Source organism: Panthera tigris, chromosome B4 (genome assembly GCF_018350195.1).
Source record: "Panthera tigris isolate Pti1 chromosome B4, P.tigris_Pti1_mat1.1, whole genome shotgun sequence".
NCBI classification, from domain to species: Eukaryota; Metazoa; Chordata; class Mammalia; order Carnivora; family Felidae; genus Panthera; species Panthera tigris.
Genome location: NC_056666.1, coordinates 77,992,713 through 78,020,594, shown reverse-complemented (window position 1 = coordinate 78,020,594; position 27,882 = coordinate 77,992,713). Strand labels below are relative to the sequence as shown.

The 27,882-nt window shown below is 51.4% G+C and overlaps 2 protein-coding genes across 3 annotated transcripts; both read left to right on the top strand.

The window, feature by feature from the left end:
• The first annotated feature begins 6 nt into the window (after nucleotides 1-6).
• On the top strand, nucleotides 7-7,398 carry KRT84 (keratin 84). Its single transcript, XM_007073099.2, has 9 exons — nucleotides 7-558; nucleotides 1,739-1,947; nucleotides 2,552-2,612; nucleotides 3,097-3,192; nucleotides 4,118-4,282; nucleotides 4,454-4,579; nucleotides 4,684-4,904; nucleotides 5,359-5,390; nucleotides 7,055-7,398. Exons 1-9 carry the CDS (start codon nucleotides 7-9, stop codon nucleotides 7,396-7,398), a joined length of 1,806 nt encoding a protein of 601 aa, XP_007073161.2.
• A 12,065-nt stretch (nucleotides 7,399-19,463) lies between these two features.
• On the top strand, nucleotides 19,464-26,418 carry LOC102949931 (keratin, type II cuticular Hb5). Of its 2 annotated transcripts, none has more exons than XM_042990824.1 (9): nucleotides 19,464-19,883; nucleotides 22,121-22,329; nucleotides 22,903-22,963; nucleotides 23,093-23,188; nucleotides 23,902-24,066; nucleotides 24,328-24,453; nucleotides 24,875-25,095; nucleotides 25,814-25,845; nucleotides 26,225-26,418. In XM_042990824.1, exons 1-9 carry the CDS (start codon nucleotides 19,464-19,466, stop codon nucleotides 26,416-26,418), a joined length of 1,524 nt encoding a protein of 507 aa, XP_042846758.1. The 2 variants fall into 2 exon arrangements, with proteins under 2 accessions (XP_042846758.1, XP_042846759.1); XM_042990825.1 differs by having other exon boundaries at nucleotides 25,814-25,849; nucleotides 26,232-26,418.
• The last annotated feature ends 1,464 nt before the right edge of the window (nucleotides 26,419-27,882 follow it).

Sequence of the window (27,882 nt, the reverse complement as noted above, 5' to 3'; positions counted from 1 at the left end):
GTCATCATGTCTTGCCGCTCCTACAGAGTCAGCTCTGGTCGCCGCATGGGCAACTTCAGCTCTTGCTCAGCAGTGACCCCCCAGAACCTGAACCGCTTCCGGGCCAGCTCTGTCTCCTGCAGGAGTGGGCCCGGCTTCCGGGGTCTTGGGAGCTTTGGTAGTCGGAGTGTCATCACTTTTGGATCGTGCTCACCCCGGATGGCAGCAGTATGCCCTCGTCCCATCCGCTGTGGAGTTGGCTTTGGTGCTGGCAGTGGGATGGCCTTTGGCTTTGGTGATGGGAGTGGTGCTGGTCTGGGGTTTGGGGCCAGCGGTTGTGTTGGTCTGGGATTTGGAGCCCACAGTGGCCTTGGTTATGGCTTTGGCGGCCCTGGCTTTGGCTACAGAGTTGGAGGAGTTGGAGTCCCAGCAGCCCCATCTATCACAGCAGTGACTGTTAACCAGAGCCTGTTGACCCCCCTCAACCTGGAGATTGATCCCAATGCCCAGAGGGTGAAGAAGGATGAGAAGGAGCAAATCAAGACCCTCAACAACAAATTTGCCTCCTTCATTGACAAGGTACTTATAACAGCTCAGTCTCTGGGTCTGGGATGGTGAGAGCTAAAATGCATTGGGGTGTCCTCTCCCTTAAGAAGAAACAGCCCAGGCCTGGGGAATCAACCTTGACCCAGAACCTTCAGGCACCGCAGTATGATTTCTGGGTCACTCGGCTGCAAAACAAGGACAAACTTGAGGAAATGCTGCAAGGTGGAATAGACTAAGACAGAGGTTGTGTCTTCTTGAGGAGAGAGGAGCATCCAGCCAAATCTGAGGGAATCTGGACAAACTAAGTCCTACCATCTAGTCACTTAGAAATATCTCCCAAATAAGCTAGAAATTAAGACTTTGGCCAGATGTTGGCTACATGTTTAAAAGGTTTTATCCTTTGAGATCTTGGTGCCCTTTTTGAGATTGTCATAGCTTCTGAGGCTGTGTGACCACATCTGTTCAGGCTCAGGAAAGTGGAGTATGGAGTAATTTTTGCACAAAACAAATAACGTATACTCCCCATGTGGGATACCCAGGTTCAGCTGAGTTGCCTAGATTGAGAGAAATAGTAGGGAACTACCAGAGGAAGTCATGATGGTCAGACTCATGAGAGAAACAATGATGTGGAGCTGACATCCCACAAACCATGTCTCCATGGAGCAGGAATGCTCTGTGTCTGAGAATAGAAACTCACCTCTGTGAGCTTCAGGTTCCTCATCTCTGAAACAAAGTGTTGGAGCAAATGATCTCCAAGTTCTCCTCCAGCTGATGGAGCTCTTCAATTCTCAGCTGATGGAGTATCCGGGATGGTGGGTATGACTTATGACCTGAGAATTCCTACCTCCTAATGCTTTATCCCACTTCAATATACTTTATTTTGCTCCTCATTCCCTGTGAGAGATGGCCAATATCAGTTTTTAGATACAGGTAAATCCCTGCTCCCCTTTCTTGGAGGGTAGAGGCAAAATGGTACTGTGGTGCTTTGGTTCGAAAGTTTCTGTTTAGCTGAGCCTGGCTGAGCATGAGGAGGGGGTCACAGACCTACTCTTCCAGCTTTTACTGAGCCAGAAGATGAATGAAAAGCCAACAGGCAAGAGGACAATGTCAACATGGGGCTGAGAGTCATCTATGGCCACCTGAAGAGCCGGTCAACGTGTAGGCGACTCTATCAAGCTCTTCAGGTGCCATTTCTTTGACCCTGTGGATTTAGGTGCGGTTCCTGGAACAGCAGAATAAGCTCCTAGAGACCAAGTGGAATTTCCTCCAAGAGCAGAAATGTGCCAGGAGCAACCTGGAGCCCCTCTTTGAGAACTATATCACCAACCTGCGGAGGCAGCTGGACATAGTGAACAGTGACCGGGCCCGGTTCGAGGCTGAGAGAAACCACATGCAGGATGTCCTAGAGGGTTTCAAGAAGAAGTAAGTGGCATCTGGACTGCATAGACCAAGGATAGGCAGGGTTTGGTCCCCAAAGCAGCTGCCAAGTTCAGATAATAGCAGCTGGACAGATCAGAGTTGAATGCTGGTTTCAATACTCAGCCTAGAGATAGGAGTGGGGAAAATGATATGTAAGACAGGAGGGGGACGCCCTCTGTGGTTCCTGAGTAAAAACTAGTCTTGGTATTGGGCATGATTTGTCCCTAGTCTTGCCTGTGGGGATGGGTCCGTTGACTCCAGAAAAATAGTACTCAGGTGCAACAATGAGTTGGGTCCTACATCCTCTATGTTCAAGTGCAATGACTCCAAGTCTTTTCTAGCAGAGGAGCATAGCAATGGTCCACATTTTCAGACCCCAAATCTAATTTGAGAAAGTAAAAAGAATTTGGAAAAACTGAGGGTCACAGGCTCATAAAAGGTCTTAAAGATGAGACAAAGATGAGATGTGAACATGTAGGTGCCAACAAGGACCTGTGCTCCTGGATGCAGCAGAGATGTTTTAAGAGGCTCACTAGGAAGAGGAGAGTAACTGGCTCTCAGCTCAGAATGAGAATGAGAATTCACCCTCTCCATCCTTATCATCCAGGTACGAAGAGGAGGTAGGATTCCGGGCCAACGCTGAGAATGAGTTTGTGGCTCTGAAGAAGGTAAGGGAGAGCCATAGGTCCAAGCAAACTTCTCCTCCAGACAGCAGAATGTTCCAAAGACACCTTCTGCCCTGTAAACTGCCCAGGCAGCCCTGTGGAGTCTGGGACCACTCGCACAGAGTGGGACCTCTAAGGTCATAACAGGTTCCCTTTGGAGTTCCGATTTGGCCTCAGATTATTTAGGACTGGGTCTTCACGAGAGCAGAGGTCTGAAGAGATGACCTTTTAAGAGTCTTAGATTATCCAGATTCTCCTTGCCTCTAAATAAGCATCAGAAAATGTCTACAGCCCCCAGGGGAGTTTTCATGTTGTAGTAGGGAGAAGAACAGTGGTCACTAAGCTGCATTCCAAGGACTCCACCATCCATCGCAAAGCTGGCCTGGCCCAGTGGGGAATGGCCTGATTTTTCCACCCATCTCCAGACCCTGCCAAGCTTAAACGGTGTACAAGTAATGGCCATTTTATCCTTCTTTCTTTTATGTAGGATGTGGATACATCTTTCTTAAATAAGTCTGATCTAGAGGCCAACGCAGATACCCTAACTCAGGAAATTGACTTTCTCAAAGCCTTATACATGGCGGTAAGCATTCGTCCCCTTCTGAGCTAAACAAGGAGATCAGTGCTTGGCCTGAACTCCCAGGAGGAGGTGGGGGGGGGGGTTCATCTGGACTGGCATAATTTCTAACATTTGGTATTACACATCTTCCTCCCATTCAAATCTATATCCTCTATATGTTGATGTGTCTACAAATGGATAAGGGAAGGTAAGCAGGCAGGCTTCTTGGCTGCCTGACTCAGCTCTATGATAAATTCCTTGGATCTATGATCCAACTCCTTATTGGCCAATCCAAAGACTGGGGTCTAGGAGTTTCACTTCCTCTCTACTGGTCAAAAGACTCCAGAAAACTGATTTGCTAGGAGGTGTAAGAAAAATTGTGGTTGACCTACTTAGCTGGATGAATTAGTTACGTTTTGCTTTGTAAGTGGTCTGTTTGGTCAGGTACAGAGCCAGCCAGTGCTAATGTCTGGCTCCGAGTGGAAAGGCTGAAGAAAGCTCCCTCTGGAGCCCTTATAGTCCAAGCCACTGGTTCTATTAACGACTTGGGATATAGGAATTCCTAGACCACCATGTTCTAGAATATTATCAACTCTCAATGATCCACGAGCAGCACAGCCACTTTGTGGATATGCCAGGGAGAAGTTTCGGCCCTAGCACGGCTCTCACTCCCCTCCACTGAGCTCCTAGGCACCGTGTATTCACCTAAGCAAATGAAGTGTGAAAGGGAGTCTTCAAGTATATAATGAGCGTTTAAATTCAAACTGAAATGGTTTGCAGTTCATGTCCTTTCCTTTGCCCTCGGTTTGGATGGTCCACTCCGTTGCTTTGATCTGAAAAAAAGGAGCAATGCTCTCTGCTCCTAAAGCCACTCCTGGGGCCCCTGTGGCAGAGTCCCGGCCACTGATGGGATGCTGAGCCCATCTGTCTCACTGATCCCCCAACACAGGAAATCCAATTGCTGCAGTCACACATCTCGGAGACATCAGTCATCGTGAAGATGGACAACAGCCGGGACCTGAACTTTGATGGAATCATCGACGAAATCAAGGAGCAGTATGAAGAGGTTGCCAGGCGCAGTCGGGCTGATGCTGAGGCGTGGTACCAGAACAAGGTGGGTGGCGGAATGGGGTGGGGGGCACTGAGGAAGAGGTGTGGGCAGCCTCAGAGTAAGACTCATGTACAATGGAGTGGATGCAGCGGAGGTCTCGAGCCCCCATCTCAGCTGGGGCTGTAGTCTTGACTCAGACTTTGGATCCTCGTAACATCCCTCGCTTGCCCCCAGTACGAGGAGATGCGGGTGACAGCCAGCCAGCACTGTGACAACCTGCGCAACACACGGGATGAGATCAATGAGCTGACCCGCCTGATCCAGAGACTGAAGGCAGAGATTGAGCACTCCAAGGCTCAGGTGGGCAAAGGAGAGGGGAGGAGAAGGAGGGGCAGTGTTTCTAGCCCCACCTGGGGATCTGCTAGTCCCCGCCAAAGCCCACCTGCACCCTGCCCTTCCTGCAGCGGGCCAAGCTGGAGGCCGCGGTGGCCGAGGCAGAGCAGCAGGGCGAGGCGGCCCTCAATGACGCCAAGTGCAAGCTGGCGGATCTGGAGGGTGCCCTGCAGCAGGCCAAGCAGGACATGGCCCGGCAGCTGCGAGAGTATCAAGAACTGATGAACGTCAAGCTGGGCCTGGACATCGAGATTGCCACCTACAGGCGCCTGCTGGAGGGCGAGGAGATCCGGTGAGAGTTCTCCGCGGGAGTGAGGTCAGACTTAGGCATCTAGAAAGACTCAGTGGGGGAGGGGACCAGGTGAAGAACCGCTAACTTGAAGTTAACAGTCTCTTCTCTGCAAACATTAGTCCCTTTGCCCTCACCAAGGAGTTAGAAGACGGTTCTAGATTTTCGCCCCCCAAATGAGAGTTTGTAGACAGGCTGCACCGGAATCACGGGGAGTTCTGCTTCACTGATTATCTGTTTAAAAACAATAATAATAACACATTTCCTCAAATATTTTGATTCAGTAGTTTTGGGGCAGAGTCTAGGAACGTGTATGTTTTTTCAAAGCTCCCGGGATGCTTGTACAGCTAGGGGTAAGAACCACCGGTCCACTCTGCCAAGAAAGCCCTTTGGAGAGCAAGCGGGTTTTCAGGGAATAGCACTGGTTGTGAGCTGACTTATTCCTTTCCATCCCCAGGATCTGCGAAGGTGTTGGACCAGTAAACATATGTAAGAACCTTAAGTCTTTTCCTCTTCACATTTCTCTCCTGGGGCTCTGCAAATTTCCTTTCAACCCAGGCCCACGTTGGGATCAGGAGCCCATGGCTGGGCTGACCATGACAGTCAGGGAAGCAAGGACCAGCAAGCCCCTGGACTGGGGACATCGCCTTAGCTGAGGTCCAAGATCTCCCCAGAGCCTTCCTTCCCCAGGGTTAAGCAATCACAAAGGTTTGTAGGGCTTAACAGATGGGAGAGGGTTCTGGAAGAGAGTCAGCCTTTTTTCTTTGAGTGGTCTTGCCCTTCAGGGACAAAGGCCAGAGACAGAATGAAAAGATCTGTGCCAACGAGTTGCCCCATGCCCATGGCTGGGGATGGGACAAAAATGAGCGGATGTCTCCCTGCTGCTGCTGCTGCTGCTGCTGCTGCTGTCAAAGTATTGTTTGTGGCCGAGCGTACAGGGGGTTATGCTGGGCACTGCAAGGTGGGGGCACAAAGACCAGGAAAGACCAGCCCCTGCTCTCTAAAATTACAATCTTCTTTGGAAGACAAGCCCTCTCCACTGTCCACCTAACCCTCAAAGCCCTGAGGAGATGAATAGGCATTAGTACCCCTTTTTTATTCACTTAGAGAAAATATGTGGTTTGCCAGAAGCCACAAAGCTAGATTTCTGATCCAAAGGTTTAAATCTACACAGGTGCATGGTGGAGCTGAATGCCATCCTGGGTGGGTCAGGTAGTCACAGCTACTTGTCCTCGGATGTCCCTGCCCTCAGAGAGGGGGAGGCAGCAAGGAGTGGCTTTCTGCAAGAGGTCAAGCTTGAGTGAAGGTCACAGATGGTAGGAAGGATTCTGGTAAAAGGAGAGGAAAGGAGGGGCGCCTGGGTGGCTCAGTCGACTCAGCATCTGACTCTTGATTTCGGCTCAGGTCATGATCTCATGGTTCATGGGATCGAGCCCCGTGTCAGGCTCTATGTTGACAGAACAAAGGCTGCTTGGGATTCTCTCTCCGCCCCTCCATCTCTCTCTTTCTCTCTCTCTCTCTCTCTCAAAAATAAATAAACATTAAAAAAAAAAAAGGAGAGGAAAGGACCGGGAGCCCTCTCCACAGACGGGGCTGAGCTAAGGAAGCTTTAGTTGGATTGGCATCCTGGGGTACAGAGGCAGGCCCAGGGGATACCAGAAGGCTACAGAACAGAGCCATCAGTGGGTGGGAAGAGAACTGACTAGCAACTCTTGTTGGAGGGACCACCAAGGGGACCCTTGTTGGTGGGGACCACCAAGGGGCATGATATAATCGGGAGAGAGAAGCCCCAAGCTTTATAGGAGCTACTGCTCCGGTATCTGGATAATCCAGCTCATGCCCAACCTGACTTCAGCCATATATAAATGACAGCCAATTTATGGCTATATGCAACCTGGGGGATTGGCTGAATTCTTCCATTTTAATCTGAATGTGCAACTTCAGTTGAGTCACGGCCTTTGAGTCACCCAGACAAGAGAAGGGAAAAATGGGTGTCATCTGTGTGGATGATAGGGACCACTTGCCCAGGCCACTTCCCCTGATGTCGCCAGTCCTGTCCCCTCCTCCGCCCCCCTCAGTGGGGAGACCACTGGAGGACTGGGCCCCAGGAGTGGGCAGCCCACCTCGCTGACAGTTTCCCCTCTCTCCTACAGCCGTGAGCAGCTCCCGGGGTGCCGTGGTGTGTGGGCCTGAACCCCTGGTCGCCAGCTCCACCCTCTCCCGCGGTGGGGTCACTTTCTCGGGCAGCAGCAGCATCCGGTCCAGCAATGCCTGTGGCTCCAGCCTGGGTGGGACCCGGATCATCACGGCTGGGGGGGACCTGCTGAATGTGGGCTCCCGGGGTGGCTCCGTGCTCACGGGCGAGGCCTGCGTCCCCAGCGTCCCCTGCCCGCTGCCCACCGAAGGGGGCTTCAGCAGCTGCAGCGGGGGCCGTGGCAGCCGCAGCTCCAGCATCCGCTTCGTGTCCACCACCACCTCCCGCCGGACCAAGTACTGAGAGGCCAGTGCCAGCCAGCCACTGCCCAGGGAAGAGCCATCTCAATGTCACCTGCTTCTGTCCCCAGAGGCATCTGGACTCTGGGCCAGAGGGGATTCCAGCTACCCCTCCTGCCAGGAGGCCGACACTGCCCTCCCCAGGGATTGATCCGCCCAGCCCCTGTCCTCTGGGGGGATTTTCTCACTACCTAGACGCTCTGTCCGCAGTCCCAGTACACTGGCTTCTCCCTGACTCCCCATTCCTGTCCTTTGAATCACTCTCCACCATTGAACAGCCTGAAGAAATGCACATTCAATACAGTCATACAAATCAGTGCGCCAGGGAGAAAAGGAACCGTCCAAAGCCAAAAAGAATGTGTTTGGGTAGCATTGCCACCTTGGACTAATTTGGAGAATGGAGAGTTGGCTGTCCACACTGCAGGCATCTTTAGCCCACTGTCCTTTGCTTCCTTCTTCTTCCTTTCCCTGGCAGGAGAAGGTTCTTTCCTTCTCTTCCTCCCCCAGAAGGACTCTCAGTCCTTCATGGCCCGAGGATCTCTAAGTCCCCTGAGATGGTTCTTCTCCAAGTGGCAGATGTCCTAGCTGCTTCTCTCCCAGGGTCATTGGTTTAATTCCAGCATGTGAGTGCACGAGGTGGGTGGGGTGCAGATGGGGAGGTGGGCTCTGCTGTGCTGCATGTGCCCCGTCCCTGTGGGTGGTGTGAAGGAGGCCCAGCCCTGTCCGCTGTAGCGGGGTTTATGTCTACAAGCTGCAGGGAGGGCCTGGGTGGGGGCACAGGGTGCCTGTTTATACTTTTCTTTGCGTTGCTGGGTTTTCAATAAACTTGCCAAGCTAACATCACCAGGACTCTGGCCTCTCCTTCCAGATCACACTGCTGATGGGGGGAGACTGCCTCCTAGACTCCACCAGCCCAGCCCCCTGGGGACTTGCTGAGGGCAGAGGCTGCTGTCATGGGCACAGAAGAGGCACAGAGGAAAGAGGGCTCGGGACCCTCCCTGGAAGACCTCACAGCTCAGGGAGGGAGAGGAAAAATGCAGCAAAGGCCCTGAGAACAAGTGCCCAGCAGCCCACTTCTCTCCCGGAGAGAAGTGCCCTGTACCTCACGACCAACACGAACCCTTCTACCTGTTCCCCAGCCTCCCCAGCCCCGCTTCTTCTGGAATCATTACAGGACCCTCATCCTTCTGTCCTCACTCTTGTCTCCAACCGGCTCACTCACCATGGCACTGTTAGAAAGCCCTTACTCACATAGAAAACTGATCATGGCTCTCCCCTACTTATAGCCCTCAGTGGCTCCCCATTGTCTTCTAGTGAAAGCCCAAACTCTTTAACATGGCGGAACATGAGCGTTCTGCACATATACTTCCTCCCTCGCCATCCGTTCCATGCACCCCACGCTGGCTCTCCTCCTTTATTCATTCATCCAGCAGACTTTTGATAAACGCTTAATACACGTCAGACACAACGCTGAGAAAACAGCAGTGAACAAGACTTCGTCCCTGCCCTCAAAGAGCTTATAGTCCAGGCTGTGACCGGTAAAGAAGCACTTATGACTTGATATGCTAAGCGCTGGGTTAAGAGTGGAATCCATGCTGCGATGCACGGAGGAGAGGCCCGACTTAGACCAGGAGCATTATTAAAAGCTTCCTGGAAGATGTCATGTCAGAGCAGAGATGTGAAGGATGATGAATTAGCCGTACTGACAAGGAGGAAGTACTCCAATCAGAGGAAACAAGGTGTGCAAAACCCAGGAGGTCGGAGAAAGCACGCCCAGTTTGGGGATCTCACTGGGGCTGAATATAGCATAGCCTGCAAGGGACAGCACAGGTGGGGGCAGGAGGCAGCCCAGGTGCGCTCTCACCTTGAGAGTCCTCCTTCTCAGAGAGCAGGAAGCACACCCTTCATCTTTATAGATACTGCCTTGCCCACTCCTCAGCCAGCAACCTGAGAGCTTGCATGTTGCTCTGCTCACAGCTGAAGGCCTATCTGGCCCTGGACTCACCAGCCACCCACCCTCCTGCTTGCAGGAGCTCCATACCACCTCCACACCGGTAGGCATTTCCAGAGACACCGGAGACACATTGCAGGAGTAGGACTTTCCTTCCATTGAGCTCTCTCAACAGCTTCTCTACTGCCAGATTCCTGCACCCAGACAGCTGCTATAATGTCAGCCTCCCACAATGCACAGCAGCAGCACCCAGCAGCCAGGAGCTTCCCCAGCACCCTTCGTGGGAAGTTTCATAGCCAGTGCCCCCTGAAGAACACCTCTTCCTAAAAAGCTTTCCCCAGCACCCTAGAGGGTAGATTTCTCCTAAGTTCTGGGTGGGAGATTTCCAGCAAGTTCCATTGATGTGGCATCTCAGTGACTTCCCTGGAATACAGTGAGCAGTGGTTGTGCCCTCTCCAATGAGACCAGGAGCTCAATAATGGTTTTTCCTTGGGGCCCTAGAGGTAGTGACTGTCCCTTACATCTGTCATTCTATACTCTCTAGAGTTCTCTGGACTTCTTACTAGCCACTCTCTCATGACTCCAGTCCTAATATTATCTATATTAAGCTTCCCCTGTTCAAGTTGCTGTGCAGTATTATCCCCCGATTGGACCCTGACTAACACATGCCACTTGGACAGCATGGTTTCCAATCTCTAAGACCAGACAGCAAGCCAACATGGGGACTCCTCAGGCTCCAGTCATTAGTTTCGTCTCTTCTCTTTCTATCCTACCCCATAGGTGATCTCACCCAGTCAGTGTTATGGCTTTAAATGTCATCCATAGGTCAATGACTCCTGAGTTTATATCTCCAGTCCACACCTCCCATTAACTACAGGCTGGTATATAACAGATTGCTTATTGACATCTCCATTTGTGTATCTAATGGGCATCTCAAACTAAACACATCCAAAAACAAGCTCTTCTCCTTCCTTCTTCCCCCTCCATACTGTTCCTTCCATATTAACAGCATCTCCTTTCAGTTGCTTAAGCCAAAAAAACACTTAACAATCATTTTTAAACCGTTTTTCTATCTTGTATCCCCATATTAAATCCATCAGCAAATCCTGTCCGCTTAATCTTCAAATAATATCCAGAATCCAACTGCTTCTCACCACCTCCATGACTACCACTGAGGTCCAAATCACCACCATTCTTGCCTGGACTGCTGCAGAAACTTCCTGTCTGGACCCTCTGTTTCTCTTCTCATCTCCCCTCAGTATGTTCTCAAAATGCAGCCAAGGTGATCCTGTTAAAACTAAGTTGACTTTCAGTTGCATCCATGATGAAGTAAGCCTATTATAGCCTGTCTCTCCCACTGATAACAACTAAAATCTCTGGATAAAATCCAACACACTAGAGGACTCTGAAAAGTAAATAAAAGCAGGTAGATCATGGAAGGAAGACAAAAGTGAAGAAGCAACCATGTTTTTCTTTCCCCTCTGCCCACATGGCAGGCCCCCGTGGTAAGGCTGTGAGCCATCAGCACAATCAACTATAACTTTAATAGAAATCCCATCTTTCCAGCCAGAGGAAGCAGGAAATGGGGCCACTGTGGACAGGAAAATATGAAGGGGTAATCTTCAGGTTTTCCTCTTTTCTCTCATAGGTTTGGCCTGAGAGCAGATTCCAGTCATGAAGCCATGCAGCAGCCATGATATGGCAGCAGAGACTCCAAGATAAAGCTGATATTTCTGGAAGGAGGAGCCAGGAAAACAGACCTCACAGAGGAAGGATTGAGAGAGGAAAGCTGGAGAAGGGGATTCCTCTGTGTGTAAATCCACAACTCGTATAAGTCTTGGGCTCTCCCTTGAGCAACACATGCATGAAAAGACCCAAATAGCAAGCCAAAGCCTTGAGAACTGAAGTAAGATTGAAATCATTGCACATGTTTCAGACACACCCCTAAGTGGAACGGACACAGGACAGACACAAGTCAGCAAGCAAAGAAAGGCTTGGAAAACTGGACTAAGTTTGGAACTGCTTCCCGCAGATGGAGAACCTTCAGTCTGAACCTAAGTAGGCAGATGCCCTACTAAAACAAACAAAACAAAACATAAACTTCTTCAGAGGATTTTAGCAGGACCAAGAGTCTATACATCATAATATTTAAAATGTCCCAGATTCAATCTAAAATTTTTTTGATATCAAGGAAGCAGGAAAATGTGACCAAGTTTTAAGGGGTAAAGAAAATCAACAGATGCCAATCCCAAGGTGATACAGATGTTGGAATGATCACACAAAGATTTTAAATTGCTATTATAATGGTGTTTCATTAGATAAAACTAAACACATTTGAAGTGAATTAAAAGGTAGGAAATCTCAGCACAAAATAGAAACTATAAAAACAGAACGAAATGGAAATGTTAGAACAAAAAAAAACACTACATATAAAATTTAAAAACTACTAATGGGCTCTACAACAAAAAGGAGAGGACAAAAGAAAGTCAATAACTTGAAGACAGATCAATAGAAATTATCCAATATGAAAAATAAAGAGAAACAAATATTGAAAAAATATTTTTAAGTTAGAGAAAAGGGGCTATTCAGCAAGAAGACATAACAATTCTAAATGCAGATGCACCTAATAACAGAGCTTCAAAACACATAAACCACAAACTGATAGAACTGAAAATCAACATGGGCAAATCCACAATCATACTTGATTTAAACACTTTTTTCTCAGTAATCAACAGAACAAGTAGACAGAAAGTCAATGGGAATACAGAAGACTTGAGCCACACTATCAATGAACCTGACTTAATTGACATTTATAGAACATTCCACCCCAAAACTTAAAAAAAATACATATTCCTCTCAAGTGACAACAGGGAACATCTACCAAAATAGCCCATTTCTGGGCCACAAAACAAATATTAACAAATTTTAAAAAGCCAACCCCATACAAAGCATGTTCTCTAACCATATGGTATTAAATTATAAATCAGTATCAGAAACATCTGGAGTATACCTCCAAATAGTTGAAAATCAAGCAGCACACTTCTAAATAACACAGAGACCAAAAAGGAAGTCACAAGGACAATGAGAAAATATTTCCATTGAATGACAATGGACACAGCATATCAAAATTTTAAGATCCGGCTAACCCAGTGCTTCGAGGGAAATTTACCACATTGGATACTTAAGTTAGAAGTAGGGTCTCAAATCAATTATTTAAGCTTCTCTCTTAAGAAAGTAGGAAAAGGATAGCAACATAAACATACAGAAAGCAGAAGAAAGGAGATAAGAAAGATAAAAGCAGAAAACAGACATTGAAAAGCAGAATGACAACGTCAGGCAACTGAAAAGCTGGTTCTTTCTGAAGACTGGTAAGATGGGGAAACCCCCAGCCAAACTGAGCAAGGGGCAGGAGAAAGCAGACAAAAATTAGCAATATCGGGAGTGAAAAGAGGGACATCTCTACAGACACTGCAGATATTAAAAGGATAATAAAGGAGTATTACAAACAGCTCTATGCCCATAAATCTGGGAACTTGGAGGAAATGGATTAATTTCTTGAAAAACACAAGTTCCCAACTCATTCAAGAAGAAATCAATAACCCAAATACAGGGCTGGCTTTATGGGCACGTGTGGTATTGTGATTTATAATAAAAAATAGATATTTGGATTTGCCCCTTCCTGGCATAGGGATCCTAAAACCCTTGGAATTTCCCAAGTGAGGAGAGTGATAAAGTTGTCTTTTGTTATGTTTGTAACGTGACTTTTAGGCTGTACCTAAGGAGAGAGGCTAGTTGCCAGGAGACCAAACCAGTGATTACAGGGTTGAAACTTCCCAGAGTCGGGATAGGGGCTGGAGGTTTAATGGATCAATCAGGACGAGGTACTGAAGCCTCCATAAAAACCCAAAAGGACTGGGTTCAGAGAGCTTCCAGGTTGGTGAACGCATGGAGATGTGGGGAGAGTGGCGAAGCCCTGTGCCCTAGCATCTCTTCCATCTGGCTGTTCCTGGGTTGCATCCTTTTATAATAAAACAATAATCTAGTAAGGAAAATGCTTCTCTGACTTCTGTGAGCTGCTCTCGCAAATAGAAGGGATCCAAAGAGGGGGTTGTGGGAAGCTTGAATCTATAGTTTAGCAAGGTTGCAGAATGCAAGGCCCAGATACAAAAACCAACTGCCTTTCTATGTCCAGGCAAAGAGCAGTTGGAAATTAAACATTCTTTATGTATCGTTTGCAATAGCACCCCCAAAGTGAAATGTTTTGGTATACATAAGCCTTTACGAAGTATGGGAAGGATCCATCTGTGTGCTGAAAATCACAAAACAACAATGAAAGATATCAAAGATGACAAATAAATGGACAGAGACGCTCTTCATGAACTGGAAGACTCAATATTGTTAAGAGGTCAATTGTCCCCCAAAATTCTCCCCCAAGGATCACACAGGGGTCAAACCCGTGGACTCTGGTGTGGGCAGAGCCACTATCAGGTGCTCCAGGTACCAGCTGCGTGGCCAGTGGTCCTAAATAATAGGCAGGAATTTTTCATGCTTTAACTCACTTCATTCTCTCAATAACATTATGTGGTAGGTACTTGTATTATTCTCTCTTAAGATCCTTCATGATTATTTGACAGATGACAGAAGCAAGTCCCGGAGAGGCTGAGTGAGTGGTGGACACAAAGGCGCTCTGACTCCAGAGCCCATGCCGGTCACCACATAGTTGTTGTGTCAATCTCAATAAGCCTCTTGCCTCGTCTGTAAAGTGGGAAAACATTCCTTCCTTCAAAGAGTCGTTGTGGAGGTGACACACAGTGACAAAACTGAGGGGCTCAGCACCCAGCCTGGCGCACAGTGGGTGCACAGCAAATGGCTACTGTTTTCATGATGGCGGTGGCGGTGGTTCTGGTTTTATGACTAATGGAGAGTAGCTGTGTTCAGCAGTTCTGCCAATCCGGTACCAAACATGGGCGGATGCTGAAGTGTCAGCAGACTCTTTTTAGCATCTTCTCGCCGGCCTCTCCCATTCTGCATCCTGGGCTCAGACTCGCGGGGCCAGTGGTGGGGGTTTGCTGCCCTCTGCTGGCCACCAACCTTCCAGGAGGCGCTGCATGGGATTTTCCAACTACATTCCCCTAATGCTCTTGTGGGCAGTTTAGAATCTTTTAAAACAATTTTGTCCTCCAAAATCGTGCTTGCGACACAAATATTACAACAACGCATAGCATTTTTAACAAAGAAACCCACCCTCTCTCTCACCAGCCCAGCATAGCCCTGTTTACACCACTCTGTGTCTCTGTAAGTCTTTGTTCCCTACAGGCGTTCAAGAAACCACCACCTCACACAGGAAAAAGCCTCGGTGGGCTCTGAACCCTGAGGGCTTCAAACTGGGTGTGCTCCTTGGGGCTGAAAGGCCAGTTCTTCCCACAAGGCTTCATTTTCTGCCAACATTAAATATCTAACATATCCAAGGTATCTATTCGCTTACACAGTCAATAAATATTTACTATATTTACTATCAAATATATAAATATATTTACTATTAAATATTTACTATTTACTATATTCCCAGTGCTGTTCTAAGTGCTTGGGGGCCACCAAGAACAAAACAGACAAAGTCTCTGCTCCTGTGCACTTTTGTTTTCTTGTTTGGGAGAGTAAGAAGAAAGACTGGCAATAATCAAACAGAATAAATAAGTCAATTACTGAGTGTTAGAAGGTGTTAAGTGCCATACAGAAGAAAAAGATCAGAACAAGATAGGCCTGACAAAGAATGTCCTGGGGATGGGAGGCCACAGTTGCCATTTTATAAAGAACCATCAGGGAGCCTCTTTGAAGGCAAGAAAAGACCCACAGGTAACAATGGAGCAAGCCTGAGACTGAGGGAAGAACATTCTGGGCAGAAGGAACAGCCAGTGCAAAGGCCCTGAGTTAATAGTGTTGCAGGGGTGTCCGGGGAGCAGCGGAAGGCCAGTGTGGTGGCCGAGAGTGAGATGACGTGAAAAGGGGGACAACAGGGTCAGGTGGTACAGGACCCTGTTGGGCATCCTGAGGACTATGTCTTACTCTGAACAAAATGGGGAATCACCAAAGCATTTGAACAGAGGAGTGACAGGCTCCAATTTCCTATTTTAAGGGGATCACTCTAGGTGTTGAAAATGGAGCAGAGGGGAGCAGGGCAAGCAGAGAAACCACATGCCAATCTTACCTGTTTTATAAATAAATATATATGTGTATACAGTTACAGAGTTACATACTTATAGCTTTATATAGCTGTTTTCCTGTTGTGATTTAGGGAAATGGTTCTAGTGCCAAAAAAAAAAAAAAAAGTCAAGAAGGGGGCACCTGGGTGGCTCAGTCGGTTTAAGCATCTGACTCTTGGTTTCGGCTCAGGTCACAATCTCATGGTTCGTGAATTCCAGCCCTATGTCAGGCCCTGCGCTGGCAGCTCCGGATCTGCTTAGGATTCTCTCTCTCTCCCTCTCTCTCCCTGCTCTTCCCCCTTGCACTGTCTCTGTCTCTCTTGCACTGTCTCTGTCTCTCTCCAAATAAATAAATAAACTTTAAAAAAATGAGTAAAAGAAAAATTTTCCAAACCATTACTAAGGTCCGATTCTGAAATTAGAGGCCCTGTATTAATTGATGAGCTGACCCAGAGTGGCCACAGGCAACAGCAAAGCCACCAGGGAAAGCCACCTGCAGGAAGGCACATGGATAGGGTTTAGGAAGAAACTACGGGGATTCTTGCAGTTCCTGTAGGGAAGCCTGTGAGAGGGAAGGTGGGCAGGCCTGGGAACGGCTGTACTGACTGCATGGGCCCTGCAGGGCCCTGTCCTGGATGCACTGGGGACAGCACAGTGGGTCATCCAGCTCCTCCCGGCTGCTCAGACCTCACTCCTCTCACCTAGGGTACTGAGTCATGCCCAAGTTTTATAAAAGCCAAAGAAAGTGTCACGCGGCTAGAAAACCCTTAAAGATCGGTGTCCCAGCACCAAGACATGGTGTTGATTCAAAAACTAAAAAGTGTGGAGACCAGCAGAGATGATGGACGATGCCCAACTTGAACGGGCTGTGCGGGCAGTGGGCAAGTAGCCTGGGTCTCCAGGGTGGGGTAAAGCATCTCTCTCACTCAATTAGGTCTCGAAGACTTCCTGGAAGAAGTGACCTCTTAGGAGCATTTCACATTGCAAGAGAGATGTGGGTTATTAAGTGCACATTCCTGACACTGGGTGTGGCCTTCAAAAGATATGGGAGCAGGAGGGGACAGGACCAAAGAGGGGGATGAATGACAGCACCCAAGACAAATGGGTGTGGAAGGAGATAATTGGAGTTACCTGGGAAGCCCTGGAAACGGCATTTTACAAGCTGTCTGCTGAGACAGGAGGAGAAATCACAGCCTCCCTCTGACTAGTTCACAAAGGCTTCCTGGAAGAGGTGGCCAGCCATTTAGGAACATTCCAGGGAAAGGTGTGACCAGAGAGGAGGCTTGGGAACCTATAGGGCTCAGTGGCAGTAAAAGAGAAGGAGGCCGGTGAAGGGAGGTCGACCCTCACCCCAGAGTTGGTCCCATAAGCAGAGGTGGTCATGGGTAATGAGTAGAACCAGGCATGGGTCTATGGCTTCTCTGTCCCTTTCTTGGTAGAACCAGACAGCAAAGACCCAGGTCCCATGGGTCTACGTAACCCCCCACCCCGCCCCAACCGGGGCAGCTGTGCCAGACTGGCCTGGTGGCTCCAGTCCAAACCACCATGCAGACAGACTTCTCCAGCAGCCCCGGCCAGCCCTGGGCTCGGCTGCCAGCTACAGCAATGCAAACTTTGCCCAGTTCCCATGCACACATCCCTATGCCAGGCTGGAGCCTGGCCTCACTCCTGAAACACTCAAGCCCTTGTTCCCCACATCTCCTGAGTCCCCCAGCATCCCCTTCCCCATCCTCAGTGCCCAGACCCAATTCGAGGTGGAGGTTTGGGAGGGGTGTGTGTGTGTGTGTGTGTGTGTGTGTGTGTGTGTCTGTGTGTTGGAGGCATGGGGAGCAGCTGACTCAGGAGCCTCCCTCTGGGACAAAGCCTTCACTCCCTCCTGCCCCCCTGCCCCCATGGAGAGGCAGAAATGGATCTAGGTCCATCCTTTTCAACAAGCTGAAGGAGAGTAGAGGCTTACTAGAGTTGAGAAGAGTTTTGTGGGCTTTCCAAGCTGGCTGAGCAGAAAGTCCACCCACCTTCCACCTCCCACACCTGCCCATCCTCCCTCCCCCTGGCCCCCCACCATGTTCAAAGGGCCCAAATCCTTTTTGGCCTACACACCAGGTCCAGGTCTACACAACAGGCAGTCAGGAGCTTACTGTCCAAGGTGCCAGAATACATCCCTGGACCCAGGACAGCAGCACCCCCACTAAGGCGGGGGGGGGGTGGAATCAGCCCCTGAACTCCTCTCTCCGCCCCCAGACTCCACCTCCAATTTTTATACTAGTGAAATCAGGTTAAAGGAAACATTAAAAGCAGCCTTGAAAGGGTAAAGAAGTCATAAATGTGCAGAGGAGGTGAAGACCATGGGTGGGGCAGGAAGTACACCCACTCTCTGCTGGGTGCAGGGGTGTGGTAGGGGCATTCCCGATGGGAAGCAAATCTGAAGATCTTTTGGGGCCAGCCGGTAAGGCTGCCTGCTCCTCCCCACCAGCTGCCCAAAGTCTCTCTGCCCTCCTGAAAGAACACATGGGGGGTGTGGAGATAAAGGGCAATCAGCCTGGTCCTGGGTAAAGACTTGGGGGGGGGGGCATCTGTGGAGATGAGAGCAGGCCCAGGACAGACCTTCAGGCACCTGAGGGAGGATGCAGGCAGTGGCAATGATTGGCTCTGGGAGGCTCCCTGGAGGGGTTGTCACCCCTCCAAGGAAATTCCTCTGCCCTTCTTCCCTTCTTCTAGAAGCTCCTAACACCTCGGGTGCCTAGCTGGCCTCCCTGGGGGCAAAGACCACATCCTCCAGCTTTGTGCTCAATGAACCTTAAAAGAATAGCAATCATTATCCTAATAAGTGGCTCCAGGATAAACAGGAAAGCAGGGACGTTAGGAGGAGCTAGGTTCCCACAGCCCCTAGGAGCCAGAAATCACAATGTCCTCTGAACAGAAAAAAGCCTCTTTCCCGCCCCCATCTCTAAAGGTTTCTCTAGGGATGACAGTGACAAGATGTGCCCCTCCTCTGGCTGGTAGTCTTGGCCGGAAGAGAGACTCAGAGAACCCATTTCTTCTTAAAGAGCCAAGAGAAGGTGCCCAGAGCAAGTTCGCAGAAGCCAGGTTATCCCAGGATTGGCTTCTTCCCTCCTTGCCGTCCCTTGGGAGAAAGTGGCTAAGAGGGAAGGTTCCCCATTATCCGCAAGTGGCCATTATTGTGGCCACTGAGAGTTGAGTGGTTTGCAAATTGCTGGGTGAGAAGCAAAGGCTCTGAAACAGAGCCTCTGGGCCAGAATCCAGAAGGTTCTAAGAGACCATGTGCTCTAGCCCTCTGTCCTGCAGGGAGCATGGTCAAAACGGTCCCACAGATCTGAACCACGTTCCAGCCAATCACGCCTGGGTGGGTTCGACTTGCCCAATCCATCACAGTGATTTACTTGAGAACGTGTCCTGCGTGGAGCCCAGAAGGACAGAGGTAATGCATTCGTGGGATCTCGCCCCAACTGGGGCCCTAGACCTCCCCGCCTTGAGACAGCGGCCACGGCCTCGACCCCAACGCCAGCCACCTCAGACAGTTATGGAGTTCAAATCCGTCTCCAAGTGTGGGTTGGGGCCATCTGAGACTGAGAGAAAATTAATTACTTAATGTACATAAACGAGCTTTGAAGATGAAAAGTGCAAACACAGTGTCCCTAATAACATCTTCAATACTTTTACGGAGGCCCCGAGTCGCCGCTGAGCTCACCTTTAAGATGAGTCTTTGGGGAGTTGCTGGCAAACTCCCCAAGCCAATAAACAACATAAAATGGCTTTTCACTCCTTTTATGCAGCCAACCCCAGCTCTCCCCACCAATAAAAGGACCAGGGAGGATCAGAGAGGCCAGAGGATCCTAAGCAGCGCACCGAAGACTTGGCTCATTCCCGCGGCACTCAGCCTCTGCTCAGACCCACACGATGTCCTGCCGCTCCTACCGGATCAACTCAGGATGTGGGGTCACCAGGACCTTCAGCTCCTGCTCGGCTGTGGCCCCCAAAACTGGCAACCGCTGCTGCATCAGCGCGGCACCCTACCGAGGGGTGTCCTGCTACCGGGGGCTGACGGGCTTCGGCAGCCGCAGCCTCTCCAACCTGGGCTCCTGTGGGCCCCGCATGGCCGTGGGCGGCTTCCGCGCCGGCTCCTGCGGCCGCAGCTTCGGCTACCGCTCCGGCGGCGTGTGTGGGCCCAGCCCGCCCTGCATCACCACCGTGTCGGTCAACGAGAGCCTCCTCACGCCCCTCAACCTGGAGATCGACCCCAATGCGCAGTGTGTGAAGCACGAGGAGAAGGAGCAGATCAAGTGTCTCAACAACCGGTTCGCTGCCTTCATCGACAAGGTCAGTGAGGCCTGGGATGATGATCCAGAGAAGGCCCTGGCCTGCCCTCCCCTCGGGAAGGTCCCCGTGTGTTGGGGAGACAGCATGGAGCCAGGTTTGAGACAGAGGGAGAGAATTGCAGGCCAACATAGGCAAAGGATCGGTTTCTGTCTCTTAATTCCAACAAAGTGCAACCGAGGGCCCGGTGTGGTCCAGAAACGGAGTCTGTGATCTAAAGTGTGTGTGTGCTTCTGGAGACAAGACAACACAGGAATATCAGAGGTGCCCCCCCCCAAAACTGGATTGGGCACTGGCTGCTGCGAGAGTGGGAGAAAAGGGGGAGAGTTAAAGAGTAAAAGGCATATGGCTCCCCACCAGGCAGCTCGGGGGAAGTGGGGGCGGGGGCACGGCTCACAGCCACGCCACCTCCCTATCTTTGCTCTGCCTCTCGGCAGCGTGAGACCTCGGGCTTGTGACTTGTCTGTATAACAGAACCAGCCTCACATGCTTGTTGTGAGCATTGATGGGTTCGTGCTTGAAAAACGCTGGCATGTAGTAGGTGCTCAATGAACGTTCGCTGTTAGCATTATTCTCCCAGGACGATAGTGGACGAGGGAGTGTGACACTTAACCAGCCAAGGTTGGCACAGCCGCCTTCATGGATGGAAGGCTGGGAATGTGGAAGAGGGGCACCCAGTCTGGTGGGAGGAATGCCACAGATGCCATGAGGCTGCCTCCCAAGAAAGCCACCCATGCCCCTCCCTTTGTGCTGGCCCCTCTGTCCATGCGGCCTCACTTTGGCAGAATAGATGGGACCCAGCTCTGGGGTTGGAGTCAGGGGATCTTAGTGAGTTTAGTTCATCCTCAGAATGACCCAGTGGGGTAGGTATTATTATCTCCATTTTGCTTAATGTTTGTTTATTTTGAGAGAGAGAGCATGCTCAGGCAGGGGAGGGACATAGAGAGAGGGAAAGAGAGAGAATCCCAAGCAGGCTCCGCACTGTCAGCACACAGCCCAACGTGGGGCTCGAGCCCACAAACCATGAGATCATGACCTGAGTTGAAACCAAGAGTTGGACGCTTAAGCAACTGAGCCACGCAGACGCCCCTTCATTTTTTTTTTTTTAAATATCAAATTGAAGCTGAGACAGTTTAGAGGAGCTGCTTAGGCATACTATGGTGGGGCAGGCAAAGGAGACTCCAGAGACAGCAGACCCCAACTCTCACTTACTTTTGTGGGGCAATGAGCTAGGCATCCCAGTGTCCCCCATCTGTACTAGAAGGGTTATAATTTCTGCCCCCCCCCCCGAAGGGTTGTGAGAATGGAATATAATTGATAGACGGGTAGGTAGAGACCGACAGACATACACAGTTGACTCTTGAACAGCACGGGTCGGAACTGAACAGACCCACTTATAAGAGGATTTTTTCTGATAAATACAGTGCAGTGCTGTAAATGTATTTTCTCTTCCTTGTGATTTTCTTAGTAAGGTGTTTTCTCTAGCTTACTTTGTCGGAAGAATACAATATTTAATACAGAAACAAAATACATGTTACTCGACTATTTACGTTATCAGTAAGGCTTCCCGTCAAACAGGAGGCTAACAGTAGTTAAGTTTTAGGGGAGTCAAAAGTTATATGCAAATTTTCAACTGTGTGGGGGCGGGGAGGGGAGGTGTCAGTGCCCCTAACCCCTGCATTGTTCCAGGTCAACTGTAGATATAGACAGATGTGTGTGTGTGTGTGTGTGTGTGTGTGTGTGTGTGTGTGTATCTTAGCATGGGCCCTAGCACCACACACTAAACTTTCAATAAGTGTTGCATAAATTAATAAATGAGGAACTGTTAATTATAGTCATGGTTAAATTAGTTGAGCATTTACCATGTGTCAAAAATGTTCTAAGCACTTTGCATGTATTAACTTGTTCAGTCTTTCCAACTCTAAGGGAGGCACTATTAGCATCTCTGGTTTAGAAATGAGAAAACAAAGCCCCAAAAGGTTAGAGGATCTGCCCACTTAAAGTGGCAGACCTGGACTTGAACCAGACCTCTGGCCTCAAGCCCCAGGGCGCTTTCCCCCATACCCACAGTGCCTCCTGGAGGCCGGGAGCGGGTCCCCTTGAGTCACAGAGACTCAACCCCATGCTTGGCCCTTGGCTGGCCCTGGCTATTCAGTGCGGACCAAGGGCAGAAAGATCGCCAGGGCACCAGGCACCTCCTGGGTTCCCCCTGAATCCCATCCTCACACCCTGGGCGGCAGGTGCGCTTCCTGGAGCAGCAGAACAAGCTTCTGGAGACCAAGTGGCAGTTCTACCAGAACCAGCGCTGCTGTGAGAGCAACATGGAGCCCCTGTTCAATGGCTACATCGAGACGCTGAGGCGGGAGGCCGAGTGCGTGGAGGCCGACAGCGGGAGGCTGGCCTCGGAGCTCAACCACGTGCAGGAGGTGCTGGAGGGCTACAAGAAGAAGTGAGTGCAGCCGGGCTGGGGGAACACAGGGAGAGTAGGAAGGCTCCATCCTCAACCTTGTTGAAGCAGCTTAAGAATCCTGCCTGTCTAGCAGCAGGGCCTGCCTGGAACCTGAGGAAGGGACTGCCTGGGTTTCTTCCGATTCTTTGGCCCCACTCTACACCTTGGAGGCCCTGTGGAGCTTAGAGCTGCTTTCACGGGGAGTGAGGAGAGGAAACCCAATGGAGTTCTACAGTTTTCTGTGCTCCTACCCACCCCAGCTGGCGTTATGATGTTCGCTCTGTGTTCTCACTGCCCAAGGCACTGGCTCTCTTTGGCTCTAGGATTCACAGAGGGAACAGAGTATGCATTCCCTGATCTCATCCCAGACACAGCAGGACTGGGATGGATTGAGCCAGGCTGGGACAAGGGCTAGCCCAAGTGAAATAATGCACAAACTAGACCATGGAAAGGAAAAGATAACGTTGACAGGGACAATCCCTTTTGAGCCCTGGAAGAGCTTGCCTGGAAGCTGGGATAGTATCCAAGCCCCAACCCCTCAGCTGTGACCCCTCTCTACCCTCCCAAACCCAGGTATGAAGAGGAGGTGGCTCTGAGAGCCACGGCAGAGAACGAGTTCGTGGTTCTGAAGAAGGTGAGGGGGCTGATCATGGAGCAGGGAGGGAGGGGGACCCATCTGGCCAGCCTCCGTCGGGGCACGGTCACCACACTGACCGCAGAGGCCTCCCACACACACACGCCCTCCCTTCCCCTCCACCACCAGGACGTGGACTGCGCCTACCTGCGGAAATCAGACCTGGAGGCCAATGTGGAAGCGTTGGTGGAGGAGTCTAGCTTCCTGAAGCGCCTCTACGATGAGGTAAGGGGGCCCCTACCGACCAGCCAGGGCAGGTAGAGGGGAGGTGGGGGACCTGAGAAAGAGGGGAGATAGTGCACCGTGTGCACGTGTTTTCCCGATGTGGGTGATGTACGCACGAGAGAACATGCACACACATCCGAGAGAGCCATGTTGCACGGCTGTGACAGACACGGGTATGTATGTACCCAGGGAGAGCCTAGCACGCATGTTTCAGGGCGGAGGAGAGTGTGTGCGTGCTTGGGCTTCTCCACGTCTGTGGAGTTGTTGTTGCAGTGTGTGCCCGTGTGCTGGTCTGGGGGCGTGTCAGTCTGTACATGGATATGAAAGTACATATGTGAGGGTGGCGGTGGTCAGGGTGGGTCTCCGGTTAGAGAAGGGGTCTTAATGAATGGACAGATCACTGGTCTCGGCATTCAAACCCCAGCTACCCAGCTGGGTGACTTTGAGTCAGGTCTTTTCCACATGCTGGGCTTCAGTTTTCCCATTTGTTAAGTCAGGGGCTGTCCCCAGCTCCTCTTTGGGGCCCCTCCCAGCTTTCTTGTTTTATGACGTACCTGTGTGTGAATGAAGGGGGGAAAGGGAAGCACGTGCAGCAGGAGTCATGTAACATGCATGACCAGTGCCCCCTCCAGAGAGTGGACACTGCCCCTAAGGGTGGAACCCATGGCCCAGACCAAGCACCAGACCCAAACGCATTGACTGTTGGCCCCCAGGAGCTCCAAGTTCTCCATGCCCACATCTCAGACACCTCGGTCATCGTCAAGATGGACAACAGCCGGGACCTGAACATGGACTGCGTTGTGGCCGAGATCAAGGCTCAGTACGATGACATCGCCAGCCGCAGCCGGGCTGAGGCCGAGTCCTGGTACCGCAGCAAGGTGAGGGGCAGAGGACACCTGCCTTCTGGACGTGACAGTGGGCAGGTTGCCAGATATATGTTAAAGAAGGCCTCTGCTGTCTGGGGATTTTGATTTGTAGGGATGGTAAGAGGACAGACATCTCTCAGTTTGGATGGCAGAGCAGGGCTGCCATGTATAGTTGCACAGGCTGAGCACTGTACAACCTACCAACCATCTGTGGTGTCTGAATGGGTGGGAACCTCCATCCTGAGCCTCAGGAGCACCTCTGCTTCCCCCCAGTGCGAGGAGATGAAGGCCACGGTGATCCGGCACGGGGAGACCCTGCGCCGCACCAAGGAGGAGATGAACGAGCTGAACCGCATGATCCAGAGGCTGACCGCTGAGATCGAGAATGCCAAGTGTCAGGTATGGTACGAGAGGGTTGGGGGTGGTGGGGTGAGGGGGTGTAGATCACAGTCAGCACAGGCAGACTGCAGCACCAGGCACCTTGCCCCCAGGAGGGCAAAAGCCTGGCCCAAATGAGGCCTCACAGCGTGCCTGTGAGGAAGCAGAGACCCAAGCAAATCACACAGCACTTGAAGCAGGAGAAGCCATATCACTGATGTCACCCCCCTCCCCTTGGCCACTCAGCAACCACCACCAGGGAGAGAAGGTGAAAGCTCCCATCTCCTTCCTCACGTCCAAGGTCTCATTAAATACCTGGTTGTATGTAGTTAACCTAACTTCTCTCTGGACCCTGCTCTCCTTGCCCCCGCTCCCTCAGTCCAGGTGAGCCGAGCTGTGCCTTCTCTGTCTCATCCTTGCCCTCACATCTCCTTCCTCATAGCGGGCCAAGCTGGAGGCCGCCGTGGCCGAGGCAGAACAGCAGGGCGAGGCGGCCCTGAGCGACGCCCGCTGCAAGCTGGCCGAGCTGGAGGCCGCCCTGCAGAAGGCCAAGCAGGACATGGCCTGCCTGCTCAAGGAGTACCAGGAGGTGATGAACTCCAAGCTGGGCCTGGACATCGAGATCGCCACCTACAGGCGGCTGCTGGAGGGCGAGGAGCACAGGTAGGGCTAAGGAGGATCTGGCCCATAGGAGGCCCTGGTCCCCTGGGAGGGGGCTTCCCTCAGCCCAAGTGTGAGCTACATCTCTACCCACTGCTAGGACAGCTCAAGCTTTGAGAATAGTCATAATTTATCAGACACTTACTATGCGTCGGCCTATGCTAAGTGCCCCTTGTAATCTTCACAACCCAATGAGGTAGGTGTCACTTTTCACATCCAAAGACGAGGAAATAAGGCTCAGTGTGCAGTGACTTCCTCGTGGCCACAGGTAATAAGTGCAAGAGGCAGGACGTGTGGCCAAGTCACGTGCCTCTCAAACCCAATTTTTCCAGAAGCTTCCTACACGGAGCTTGGGCACCATAAGGACAATGCACTCCGTATGTACTAGCTCTTCACTGGCACAAAGCCCTTCCACACACACTGCTGCATTTGATTGGACTCTCCTTCCTGTGAGCCTGACCAGCACTAAGGGTGAGGGGTCGCTCAGACTGGCGGCAGCCGGCAGAGTTCATCATGGCGCCCACCTCTGCTGGAAATCAGAAGGCCTTGTCTCTGTGCTCAGAGAACGGTTAGAGAGAGAAGGTGATTGCGAAACGTAGACTATGGGGAGCCCTCCGTGCCTCTCGGGCGGCAGGATCCGGACATAAGAGGGCCTTCTCTGTCCCTGCCTCAAGGACTCCAGCTCCGTGTCCAGTACTCACCGAGTTTTCTTTCCCTACAGGCTGTGTGAAGGTGTGGGCTCCGTGAATGTCTGTAAGTATCTGCTTGAACATCCTCCAAAAAAATGGCTTTGTGAACGGGCAAAGCTGAACCTGGAATGCTTTCCCGACAGGGAGGGGGTTGTCTCTTCCGCGGGCTCCTCACTAGGGAGCTCCTCCGGAGTTAGGGATGGATGCATTGAGCGCCCTCAACTGGTGGCGATGTGAACTGCAGGCCATGGAAATAGGGCCAGGCAGCTTTGCGCCTCCCTGTCCCAGCCCCCTAGAAGGACTGAGATGCTGAGAGGAGCCGGACCTCAGTCATTAACCAGTAAACTTCTTTCCGGAGGAGGAAGCTCCTGCTATGCGGAAGTCCCTTGGTTGGTGAGGTCAGGGCAGGCCACTCACCCTCTGTGTCCCCTCTGTCCCCACAGGCGTCAGCAGCTCCCGTGGCGGAGTCTCCTGCGGGGGCCTCACATGCAGCACCACCCCGGGGCGCCAGATTGCCTCTGGCCCCGTGGCCACCGGAGGCAGCATCACGGTGATGGCGCCCGACTCCTGTGCCCCCTGCCAGCCCCGCTCCGCCAGCTTCAGCTGCGGGAGCAGCCGGTCTGTCCGCTTTGCGTAGAGTCCCCGGCTGCCTGCGTTCCCGTCCCCAGAGCTCGGGATGGTGTGTGAATGGAAATCGTGTGCTTGCTTCCGGAATCTTCCACATGTTCCTACAGAGGGAAAGACCCTCGGCCGCACTCTGCCACCTGCTCGTTTTAGGGAGTTGTTTCCTGGTTCTCCTCCGGCCTTCAGTTAGAGAGTCATTCCCAGCCCTTCCCATACCTCCAATCTGATTCCAAAATACCCGGGGCCAAACCACCCGTACTATTCTCCGACCTCTATGGGACACTACCAATCACCCAGGGTGGCTGGACTTCATGGGAGCTTGACCTTCCCCTGAGACAAGGAGTGAGCCTAACATCCAGCCAAGTGTCCCACAACCTGAGAATCTGAGACCAAGTTCTCCCTCCCAGCAACTACCCCCTCCTGGCAGGGAGGTCTGCGGGAAGCACTTGCCCCAAGGGTTATTTCCCTTTGAGTTTTGCTTGTCTCTCTGACTGCCTTCTTCGGGTTAACCTGTCCCAGCCAAACTCCTCAGGTGACCTCCCAGTTGAGGGGCCCATTACAGAGGGGAAATCTTTTTGACTTGGGACAGGTCTTGCTATTCATTGCACCTGTATACATTTCAAAGAAAACTCCAAGGTTGTTCCAGATCTCCCCCTGCCGGTGCAGGAGGGGGTCTGTCCAATGCAGAGCCGGTGGGATGGAGAAGGTGAGGCCACTTCCTGAGTCTCCCTCTTGTTATGACTGTCTGTGGGTGCCTTGCCTTCTGGGTTGTCTCAGCCTGTGTTTCAATAAATGCTGCTTCCATGCAAGGATATGTAGTCTTGCGAATGACAGTGACTCCGCCCCACCCCCACCCGTGAGACAGCCCGGTCTCCAGGGGGCCAATCCTTTCCAGCCCCAGAGCAACGTTTCCCTAGCCCTCCAGTGATTTTGCCTCTTCTCCTCCCCTTCCACAGCCTGATTCCAGCTCATTCCTCCTCAGTCCAGTCAGGCCTGGACCACAGCTCCAGCTCCCCCCTTGGCCTTTTGCTGTCTGCCCCCACCCACCAGGCCCCAGCAGCCAGAATCCCACCCCAAATTCATTGTTCTCACCTCCCACCACCTGGTTCAAACCACTTCCCAGCATGCATTTGTGATCCTTATGCTAAGCGCAGGCTCCCTCTTTCTCCTCTTTCCACACCTGCTCCTCAGCCCTGGGCAAGCTGGCCCTTCCCAGTGCTAATCTTCCCAGATGCCAGCTCCATCCCACAGAGACAAGCCTACCCTCTAAGCCACCCCTGACCATCCTACCTGGACACAGAGGCCATCCCACGCCTCTCCTCCCTTTGCCCAGTGCTCTCTGCTCTCGCCCTTTCTACCCTCCATCCCCCACACACCACCCTCCTACCCCTGCCCCACACCGTCCCCCACTCCGAGGATGTCTGGTTCTGACTTTGTGGCTCAGGGCCAGGGAGGTCACTGCGTGTATCTGGAGACT